This window comes from Buteo buteo, chromosome Z, assembly GCF_964188355.1.
Source record: "Buteo buteo chromosome Z, bButBut1.hap1.1, whole genome shotgun sequence".
Taxonomy (NCBI): Eukaryota; Metazoa; Chordata; class Aves; order Accipitriformes; family Accipitridae; genus Buteo; species Buteo buteo.
The window spans coordinates 11,890,136-11,901,688 of NC_134204.1; the positions used below are offsets into that span (position 1 = coordinate 11,890,136).

General features: G+C 54.1%; 1 protein-coding gene across 1 annotated transcript; it reads right to left on the minus strand.

The window, feature by feature from the left end:
* Positions 1-76: 76 nt before the first annotated feature.
* On the minus strand, positions 77-11,462 carry RGP1 (RGP1 homolog, RAB6A GEF complex partner 1). Its single transcript, XM_075021723.1, has 9 exons — positions 11,151-11,462; positions 10,478-10,617; positions 6,950-7,086; positions 6,495-6,578; positions 2,589-2,738; positions 2,363-2,509; positions 1,825-1,952; positions 1,404-1,581; positions 77-1,181 (listed from the first exon to the last, which is right to left on the minus strand). The coding sequence occupies exons 2-9, from the start codon at positions 10,591-10,593 to the stop codon at positions 958-960; spliced, it is 1,164 nt and encodes a 387-aa protein (XP_074877824.1). The 5' UTR covers positions 10,594-10,617; positions 11,151-11,462; the 3' UTR covers positions 77-957.
* Positions 11,463-11,553: the final 91 nt, after the last annotated feature.

Here is an 11,553-nt window from a genome sequence, read left to right on the forward strand (position 1 = left end):
TTGTGCAAGGTGGGCTGTGTCCACCACTGGGAACAGTATAGGAATAAGGCTATTGGGAAGGCCAAGTTTTCTACATTCAGACATTTATTAGACTTCAATGCAAAGAGGATAACTCTTTGAAAGGTTTGGTAGAAATGGGGAGCTGACTGTTGAGCAGGGAGACCTCCATCCCAGCTCCTGAGCGCACAGCACGCATTCCCTCCAGCTCCCCAAGGATCCCAAGACCAGCAGGATGCCTTTGCGCCCAGGAGTGCAGGCAGGGAACACCCCAGGTGCTCAGGGCTTCTAGGTTTCAGATCATCACTATTGTGCTGCCACAGCACGTGGCTGCATCCAGGACACCAGCATGTGCCGGCAGCGCAGAGCCGGCCTGCCAGGACCTGCCTCCTCTGGGTGAGGGTAGCAGGGGAGCTGGGCTGTGGACATGAGACAACTCTCACAAGAGGCAGGACGTGTGCCAGGGCAGGAGAGCAAGCTCCCAAACAGCCCAGGTGGCCAGTGTGCATCACCTGGACACCAGACATCTGCTTGCGGGGTCTCTCTGTAGGGGGGATGGCCTTCACTGAAGGCTGGTATGGGGCTTCACTGGAAGAGCTCCCCTCTCCTGTCCCTGGGCTGGGCCTTTCCCTCTTGGAAGCCGCTCATGGGGCAAAGGCACATCAGGCTATTCCCTGGGAGGAAGATTTCTTTTTGTTGAGTTCTGGGACTGACCCCTTCACCCAGGCAGGAAGAGTCCAGCTCCCAGCCAAGGGCTGCAGCACGGGACACTGCAGCAAGCACAGTGCTCCTCCACCTGCAGGTGTAACAGACTTGCCCGGTGCCCACCTGGGCATTGCAGATGAACCCAAGGGGACATTGGGATGTGCTCTCTGCAGCACGCCAGTGACAGTCCTGCCCGCCATTCCCAGCAGCGGCACATGCTTGCAGCACCACAGGCCCCCACCAGCTCTCCTCACTTCAGATGGTGATGGAGTTAGTGCTGGAGAACTGAGATACGTAGGAAGCCAGGATGGGATTGGTTGGAAGAACTTTGATGGGCAAGTCCCAGCTGAAAGTGTCTACTTCCATCTGCTCCACCCCAGTCCAGGTGACGGCCTCCGACTGGCTCCCACGAACCAAGCAAGTCCCCGCCGACTCCCCAGAGGTCACAAACTCAAAGTGCAGCCTCCACTTCAGGGACACTGTGGGCAAGAGGGGGGTCAGCAGCCAACACCACAAGGGACAGGGACAGCAGCTGTCTCAGTGCTGGCTGTCCTGGCAAGGGGAAATGCAAATAAGCTCACTCACGCAGCCCATCTCCCTCCCACAGGACACAACCCTGCTGAGCAAGGGCAGGGCTGGGGACATCGCAGTCCTCCTGCCGAGACAAGCAGGCGTGTGTCCCTTCCCTGGTAGCCACTAACCGATATTGGTGGTGAATCCTGGGGTAGAGCTGAGCGGGATGGGCAGGCTGAAGCTGCTCTGGGCTGTGTGCAGGCAGGCCTCCTGATGGCGGGCGTGCGTGCTGAAGGAAACGGGCTGCCCCCGCCGACGTTGGTACTCCTCCTGGATGCTCTCCTCCGTCTGCAGGCTCACGGAGAACTGCAGGGCAATCGGCAGGGTGCTCACTCTCACAACCTCACACAGCCCTGGGGCCTCCATTTCCCAAACAAGCTCAGAACTGGAGCCCTTCTGCACCTCATACCCCAAGGGAACCTCAGCTGGGTCCCACTAGAAACCCTCAGTAGAATCCCCACAGCTACCAGTGCCACCCCAGTCCCTTCTCCCTCTCCCCCACCTGAGAACCCTGCCTCTCCCCACAGCAATCCTGAAGCCAGCACTGACCTGCAGACACGGGATGTCTCCTTCCGAGAAGTTAAAGGTCCCAATGACGTCCTCTCCGATCTTATACACAGTCTTAAAGATGCAGAACGACCCCACCTTCCCACGAGTGTTGCTGATATTATACAGGTCTGTGGAGTAAGAAGAGGGGGGGAAAGGGCTGTGGCAGGACAAGGCTCTGCTCCATACAGTGCTCTGGGTTAATCACAGAGCCCAGCAGACATGACCCCATGCCTGCTGCTTGGGTGTGAAGGACAGTTCCTGCAGGTGACATTCCCTTTGGGAAACACCTGCAGTGAGCAAGACCAAACCACATGCTGGCTACAATACGCTGGGAAGAGGGTCTCTGGCTGAAGTAGGAAGAGCCTGAGACTGGCTGGGAGGAGCCCATGGGAAACTCTGACCCAAGCAGGTCCTGATGGAGCTGCTCCACAGCCCCAGTCAGAGCTTCACTTGCCAGCGAGAGATTTTTGCAGCGAGGCCTGAGCTGTGCTTCACGCCCAGGTTAGGACAGCAGGTTCAAGCAGGGGTTATGACCTACGCAGACTGCGTCGGGAGGTGGCCACCATTAGCAGTTCTGTTGCCAGGTCCGCCAGGCGAGAGTCTTTCTTCAAACCCTCCTCTTCCTCCAGGAAAGGGTTTGAGGGTGCAACGGCCTCATCCTGTGGGAACTGGTAATCTTTGAGCCCTGGGGAGAAGGTGAGAGTGTCAGTGGGGCAGGGCGTAGCCAGGCCTGTGTCTACAGGGAGGGGAGCCTGTGGCCTTACCGTGTAGCACGAGGACACGGAAGGGTACACGGAGGAGCTTGATGGGGGAGTTGACACGCTGGCAGCCGATTGTCAGCTTGTACACGTACTTTACTGACTGTCCACGGAAAGAGGGAGGGCCGTCTATGGGCAGCGTCTCACAGTATGAATCTGCAAGGAGTGCAGAAAAGATTGCTTTCCATGGCCAAAAGAAAGCTCCTGGAGCTGTTGCTCGCAGGCTCCCTGCACCAAGGGTTAGGACCAGCAGTGATGCTGAGCTAGGGACAGTGCCTGGTGCTTTCCACCATCTCCTCTTTCCCACGGCAGGCCAAGCACATCCCCAGCTTCCCTGCACCAGCGCACTGCTCCTCACATCACATGCACCGTCATCCAGACATTGCTTCCAGCACATACAACCACACACAGAAATTCTGCCTCAAAAGAATGTGAAAGATGTAAAATCCAGGAACACAAACACATGAGAGCTAAACTTACTCATCACGAGTTCAACCTGAATTTGTCTCTGCGCACTTCCTTTGCACGTCGCTTTCACGATGCAGTCACAGGCTGCGGTTTCCTCAGGGCTCTGCCCCATGCGGCAGAGGTGCTGATCAATACCTCATGCCTCTTTTGATATTTGCTTTACAAAAATCCCAAACTCGGCAACAAAAATTAGTTTCTTCCTGTGTTTTTCTCTGAAGCACTGGGTCTAAATGGCCAAGAAACAATTAAGAGACCTTCACAACAACGTGGGGTGTACACCCCATGAGAGACTGATGACTTAGACCACAAAGCCTCTGACGCCAAGACCTCTGAGATGCTGGGGCCTGGCTTTACACCAGATTCGGCCCTCTCAAAGCCCCTTGGCCACCACACAAACCCCAATGCTTCTCCATGCAGCATGAACACTTCTGCAGCTTTCCCAAACCACACACTGTATAGTAAGAAAGGCGCAAACAGTGAACTGTGTAAAGTCTCCACCTCTCTGGCTTGCCCACCATAACGCAGATACACCCTGCCAGAGGAAGGGCAGCATCCTGCTGTGAAACCACAGATCCTTCCCCATGTTTGGCACATCCTAAACATTGAGGCTTAGATTAAAAGCTAGAGTTACATTTTAAATATAACTTCTAGATTTAAAATAACAGGACTGTAAGGAAGTAAAAAGCCTGTGCTACTGCGTAGCGTCCACAGGCTGTCACACCTTAAAACACAAGGCTGTCTTGCTGGACTGGGGTGCAGATAAAGCTGAGAACTGTCTTGACAGGGAGGAGAATCAGGTATTTCCAAGGAAGGAAGCAGACTGCTGTAACCCCCTGTATCAGGCTTAACAAGAGCGCTCACAAAGACCTTCATGCCCAGTAAGCATAATCTAAATGGAGACCACCACTGTCTTAGGAGGATGGGCGGTTTGCTACCTGGCACAGGAATGCTAAGACTCGGGAAGTCCCAGCTTCCGTGCATATCCCAGAAGGAAGCACATTCCTGATGCTATGGATGCCTGCCTTACCCACCCGCTGTACCCTCTGGCTGGGCTCCCGGCCCGTGTCCAGGCTGCTTCCATTTCCTCCCCTCTCTGTGATCTACCAAATGTTTAAAGGTATTACAAAACCGGAGAAGAGGCAAAAACAGCCACAGAAATGCCTGGAGGGCTTGAGAAAATGTTTTATGGTGACAAATTTAAAGAGCTCAGTCTGGGCAGTGTGTCAAAGGGATGGGAGGTGAGTCAACTTCAACATATAGGCACCACAACAAGGGGAAGATATTGGGGAATAAGCTGGTCAGCAAGCGAAAACAACGCCTTTTATCAAGAGACAGCCTGACACAACCTCAGCTATATGTGCCAGCTCTGGCTACAGTTTAATAACATAGTACTTTGCTGAAGCAGAATTAAGATTTCTTGGGGTTTTTTTTGCCTTTCCGAACTGTGCAGCAAAACTCAAAACTTCTGAAAAACAGGAAATGAAGAATTAAGATACACACCCACACAGCCTTAACTCTGCCTCCACGGAGCTGGCAGGAGCCCCCAGGAATGATCTGCAGGCATGCCAGCTGCAGTCTCGCGTGAGAACAGCAGCTCCACAGGCCAATGGGATTGGTGTGAGCAGCCTGGCAGAGCCACGGCTGTGATAGAGGCATTTCAGTGCTAAAAAGCCCAGTGCCACACATAGCAGCATCGCACACAACTTATGCAATGGACATCTGCATCGCACAACCAAGGGCAAAGACTGTAACATATGGACAAGGAACATAAAAGTGTAGAAGAGTTTCTGTCCTTCCTATGGAGCTGCATCCAAGTGCAAGGCAGATGCAGGCTGCTTCTGCCAGTGTCACCCAGTGGCAGAGCGGACACACACACCCAACACAACACCTCTGGGAAGGTCAGACTATTGCTAGCTTAGCTGGGGGCTGAACAGCTTCTGTCTGCAAAGCCTGCGTGCAAGGAAATCCTCTCAATCCATCCCAGCCACCTGGAGGTTGGACTGCGGTCACTGATCTGCTCTCCCAGAGCCTGCCGAGCCTGCCTAAGATGCAGGCCAGGAAAAGGGGCTACCCCCTGCTCCCAGGGAACGGATGCTCCAGGCCTCCACCTGCCAGCAGTGAGGAGCGCAGGAGAATCCAGGTGAGCCTCAGGCCAGCTGAGATTTCTGCCTCCTCCTCCCTGGCATGGCCACTTTCAGAAAGCACAGGGGACCTTGGCTCCAATGTGGCAGGGACAGCTCCTTTCCCCCACATACTGCTGCAGAATAGTGAGTAAATATTAAATGTGCTCAGAGAATAGGCTTTGCAGTTTAGGAGACACAGCCCCAGACAGCACTGCCCCACCCCGCTAACCACCTAGCCAAGGCAGGTTGGCTTCACCCTGCCAGCCTTCCCCTCCAGTCAGGCCCCTCCAAGCCTAGAAAGGCAGGAGATCCCAGTCTCAAAACCAGCACATCAGAGCCCGCAGCTCCTTGGTCTCACTTGCAGCTCTGCTCTCACCTCCCCAGAGCTCAACGCTCCAGCAGAGTCCCCTCCACCACAGGCACTGCCTCTTCGCTCCCTTTGCTCTGTGACTTGAGAGGTCTCCGTCAACTGTTCCCAGCAGATTCCCAGGACAACCTGGGGGAGCTCTCCACACACAGCCTGCAATGCCTGATGTTATGCTGCCACTAGATCATGGGCCGCTGGGACGCAAAGGAGATCCAACACAAATTGACAGGCTGGGTCACGCAGCCGCAACCGAGAGACAATAGCACATACTTGTATTTTCACAGCTGCCTACTCCAGTAGAAGCTGCCTGGAACAACAAAAATGAGTTGCTGCAAATTCATTGTGAAAAGGACAAAAATTTCTCTAAACTGCAAAAGCAAAAGTAGTGATGAAGGAGAGCTTAAAGGGGACCCACTGGAAGGACACTACCTGAGGGCTTTGGAGACATGGAGAGCTTTGTGCAGAGAAGATGAAAAGTGCTCACTTTTACAGCAGGAAAACTAGAACAGGCAGAAGACTGCAATCTCCAGGGCAGCCACAACCTGAAGAGGAAGATCGGACCTTCAGAGGACGCCAGTCTAAATCCCAAGAATACTCCAGTGTGACTGAAGAAATAAAGGTAGGGAAACGCAGGTATGTGTAACCATTCCTTCAGCTGCAGCTAGGTATTTCAAAACATTTTATGCCTCGCAGCTACACAACAGACTTGCAGCAAAGGATGTGGGCCAGGGGCAGCACCGAGGGACACCCTGCAGTACGCAGTCCTCATACAGTGGAGAACAGACTCTGGACGATGCAGCAATTCCTTAGCACTCACACTCCCACCAAAGCACCTCACCTTCCGCAAGCACCAGGGTCTCCCACTTGCAGCACTCAGTTCTGCAAAGCCAGCTTTAAGAGCAGAGTTCCCCAGAGGCAAGCCCTCTGAGCAGGGGAAGAGAAGACAGGACTCACAGGACTTTGACTCCCCAGGATCCAGTCGCAAGTCACAGAAGAGAATCTTGGGTGGGGTGGACAGGATACACTGACCCCGCTCTCCTGGAAGAGAAGAACCACCACGTGAACGCTGCCCAGCCTCAGGGCCCAGGCTGGCCACCCAGCCAGGCCTTATCCTCACAGGGGGGAATGGGGAGGAGAAGGGGCCAAGGAGGAAACATCTCATGCCCTAGTCAGATCATGAGACATACCCAGAACAGATAGGACATGTAACCCTCACGTTCCGCTGCAAGCTAATGCCACTCTGAGCTCAGTATTAACGAGGTCCTGCAGCAGCCATCACCAGGGAAAGCAACACGGTCTTCCCACTCGCTTCTATGTGTGCTGCTCTCAAGTCACACATTAGAGTGTGCTTGATTCCTGCTGGCTGTGCTCTCACCATCCCTACATGGGATTACAGGAGTAACACTCACCTCTGTTGGGGACGAAGACTGTCTCGTTCTCTGCCTGTACATCGTGCTTACTGCCGTCAGAAGGAGGGAGCGCTACCCGGTTCTCACTGGCGTGAAACTGGCAGTGAATCTGGGCACTGGCCCATGCCAGCATCTCACTGAAAGCAAAGAAGAGCAACACTCGTGTCTACATTTTAAACCAGGATTACAGCAAGCATCAGTTGGGAGAAGAACAGCTCTTGCTGCTCAGCGCCACGTGGGACTGCTTGTCTGTAAAGAAGAAGGCCTTGCTTCACTGTCACTGAAGCCATTCTCACAGCCCCCCTCCAAACAAGCCTTTGGAGCAGGCTCGAGCTGGAGTGCTGACCCAAAGACACTTCCATCCTGGCTACTGACAGCAGTTTCACCCAAGGCCTGCGTGTCGCCCAGGGCTCTTACTTAGCAGCAATATTTGCAGTCAGAGCCACAACACCTTGGGCACAGTATAGAAACAGAGTGAGGCAAGACCCCTTCCCCAAGAAGCCCACTGCACATACGTGGCAAAGGACAGCAAGCAGTGCAGGTCAGCAGCCACCCCTTCCACAGGGATAGAGACAAGGTGGCCCATGCAGAACCCCACAGGGAACTTCCAGCAAACACACTGAGGTCAAGCGTCCCTAGATCTGGCCCAAAGCCTTACTCACTTGGTCGTCTTTCTCATCACCCACAGCTTGGGACTGTCCGCAGACTGCACTCTTGAGAGGACACCTCTAGCTGTCGCGCACGGGCCAGGCCTGGCAGAGGACTTTTAGCCATGAAGAGCTATATCCCAAGCCAGAAGTGACATACAGAGCAGTACTCCCAAGGTGCCTCTGGTAATAATGCAACCACCAGGGAAGTGGGCAAATTCAAAAGCCATATCTGCAACTTGGGGTCAGCTGCCCCTGCCCACAGCACCCAGCTGCCCAAAGCTTGACACTCCTCAGGGCAGGCAGGGCACAGACGTGCGCCTTCCCCACAGCACCACCCCCCTCAAGAACATCAACTTTTGGTTGAGTCAGACCAGAGAAGGATGCTTCTGTGTCCTTCATAAGCACCGATTTTCTCCTCCTGATGCAAGGGATTTGCTGATGGCCATAGGGGAGGTGAAGGTGTCATTTTGCCCACTGTCTGTACAGCCACAAGAATTGGTTGCATCCAGCATGAAAAATATTCTTGCGTCTTGGACTCTGCTACAACCTCAGCCATTCCACAGGGCATTTCTCATGGCATTACTGACACCTTTCAGTTTCCAAAACAATCACCTGTTTTTATTTCAATAATGGTCTCATTAATTTAGCCAGTGTATGGTTCCTCTGGTGTTTTCTAACATCATAATCTGATTAGTAAGCACTGACACCAGAGTTTTAGGTGGCACAGGGATTTTTTGTGGCACACGGGTATCTCTCAACATGACACATCAGAGCAGTTAAACGTCTAGACAAACCAGAGAAAAAGGCGTGCTGCATTCGTTTCAGCTGACTAACAATGTGCTATTTGATCTTTTGTATGCGCTGGCTGCCTTTACCCAAACACGTGTTGGTTACTCTACCCAGTTACCTCTAACCCCGCAACTGCAATTCTGTATTTTCAAAAGTACCAGCATGGCTTTTCCATACGGGCTGCCATCAGGTTTTCTGTTGTAAGGTGTCTGCTATACGGAAACAGAGAAATGGTCTTGCTTAAGAGACAATGTTTACTAATTTTAGATAAGCTTAGCATGATTACAGTACCTTCAAACACTGTACTTTGAATCTTTTTTTTCTTTTTTTTTTTTTTTCCCCAGTATTGCCCAATGATATGCCACTGGATTGTTTTCATTTTTTTAACCAGACAGCCAAACAAAATTTGCATGTGCCTTCCTACCGGCAGACCTGGCTTGTCCAGCTGGCAGGGCACAGATGGATCCTGCGCTGGTGCTGAGGTCGCTTCCCTCCTCTCTCACCTCTCCCTATAACTCCTGTAGCCCACAAGGGCCATGCTCCACGCAGCCTTTGGGCAGAAGAGCTTTGTTTCTCGTATGTCTCATACACCACAATCAAATTCACTTTCTGCTGTTCACTTACTGTCCTTCAATTCTGTCCCTATGCTTGAAACGCATGCCTCTCAGTTTTTCCACCTGCGCCGCAGCTTTTGCCAGCCCTGAAAGCTTCTAGTCCCTGACAGGTCTATCTGCCTGTTGCAGTGACTGTGCTTTGATGTGGCTCCTGCCTTTACGCAACCCACAGCTTCTATTTCCAAACCACCAATCTATTTGGTGTTGCCACTCCTATGACTTAGCCAGGTCTCATCAGTTTGGTCACCTGCTTTTTTATTTTAAAAACTTCTCTTTTTTCAAGAGGCGGTTTTCTATGGACCACAACACACCTGAAGTTCCCAAATGAAGTTCCCGTAACTGTGCTGCAAACCTCCAAAACTGCTCCACCTGGTACCCTTGCAGACCCACATGTTTCGGAATTGGGAAAACCAGCACTGTCACTGCACAAGACAAAACTTCGGAAAGCAAGATGCTTACGCCACAGACGAGTTTAAAAGCTGGATTCAGCAGGCAAGAGGAACCAGGAAGAAAAGATGGAAAGTTAAGGAAGGGAATAAACAAAGAAGCCCTATAGCGGTAATACAAGAGACTGCTTTGCTGCCGCTGAGACTGCAAGCACTGGAAGTGAGTCCACCAAAACAGTCACGTGTGAAACATGTACTGGTGATGAAAAGATGCTGAACCTGACAGGGCTGGAAATGGACACTTCCCAGGAAGGGCTCAAGATGCGAAAGCACTCTCCACCCCCTGGAGACTCAGACAAGGTAACACACTCAGCAGACATGGAGGCTTTGGGTGACTACTTATGATGCTGTGTCACCCCATGAGCCAAGATAGGAAGCTCCCATGTTCTCACATTTCCTCAACACCTGTTTCAGGCACAGTAATGATAAGGGGAGATGCAGCGCTCAGAGACTGGGCCACAGAAAATGCTGCCACAGAAGGCTGGCTCTTTCTGACTCTAGGCAGTGCTCACCCCTGTGCCTGCCAGCTCTGGAGGCAGGGATCACACTGATGTAAGTCAGTGCAGTGCTGGACAGAGAGCACTCCTTCCTTAAACGTAGGAAATAGTGATGTTGTCTAGATGTTACCCTGTGAGACTGTCACCCTGGTCTAACTAGATATCCCGCTTTGATAGCCAGTTTGGCTTCATTTTCTGCCAGTAACCCTGACACTGAGAGCTCACCTGAGGGGCACTTAAAAGCATCTCTAACTGCATACTTTTTTTCTTGCCTCTTTCTTGGGCACAGAAAACCTGAATAATTAGCCCAGTTTCAGCCCTGAAATAGCAATGGTGCAGAGCACCCTCAAGGGAGTACCTCGGGCAGGGAAGTCACCCATGGCTGAGCTGGCACCATTTTCCCACAACCTAGTCATGACTACACCTGGCTGCTCAGAAGGGAGGGATGGCCGTTCCCTCTGGAGGGACTCAAACAGCTCTGCCACTTCGAGGGTCCATGCACAGAAGGGCTCACAGGCACAGGGTGCCGTACCTGCTGGCGGAGGTAGATGAGGCCGATAATGGGTTGGTGAACGTGATCATGCACTCCAGCACCTCTCCTGCCAGGAAGACGGGCCCACGGCCCAGCTTGGCCAACACCTCGATCATGGCTTGGACAGCCCTACTGCACACCTGCCAAAAAAACAAAACCAAAACCAAAAAACCAACAGTGGGCATGGAGAAAGGGCTGGGTGCTGTAACAGAGGGGGAATGGCAACAGCCAGGCCGGGCATATGCGTGTGGGGAGGTCAGGGAGAGCCCCAGCTCTAGACAGAACACACAGGCACGTACGGGGGTCAGGGACAGCCGGGGCCTTGCACATACACGCACGGGGGGGGGGGGCAGAGACAGCCTACACACAGACAGACAGACACACACAGACACAGACAGACAGACACACACAGACACACACAGAGAGAAACTGACACACGCATGCGCAGCCCTGGCCATACACATACACCACCACCACCCCCCCCAAAGCCCCACACGGACGCAGGGGGGGCCAAGACATACTGCGGGGGGTGAGGGGCAGCCCTGACACCCCCAACCCCGGGGTCCTCAGGGGAGGCCCCGACCGCAAACACACAAACGTAAACACCCACCAGAGGGGCCAGGGACACAGAACCGCGCAGCCCCCCGTCCCAGGCCGCCCCGGCCCCACTCACAGAGATACAGGCCCCGCTCGCCGTCCCGCACCACTCCGGGCCCGGCTTCCCCTCCGCCGCTCAGTGGCTCTCCCGACCTGCTTCGGCGGGGCTCGGGGCCCGCTCGGCAACGCTCGGGCAGCGCTCGGGCCCCGCTCGGCAGCGCTCGGGCTCTGCTCGGCAGCGCTCGGGCCCCGCTCGGCAGCGCTCGGGCGCCGCTCGGGCCCCGCTCGGCAGCGCTCGGGCTCCGCTCGGCAACGCTCGGGCCCCGCTCGGCAACTCTCGTGCCCCGCTCGGCAGCGCTCGGCCGGGCAATCCTCGGGATCGCAGGTCGTGCCGGCGGCGGGGCGGGTCCGGGTTTCCGGACGCGCTCGGCGGTGCGCGGAGCGCCGTGCCCCGGGGGCGCGGGCGCGGGCGCGGGCGG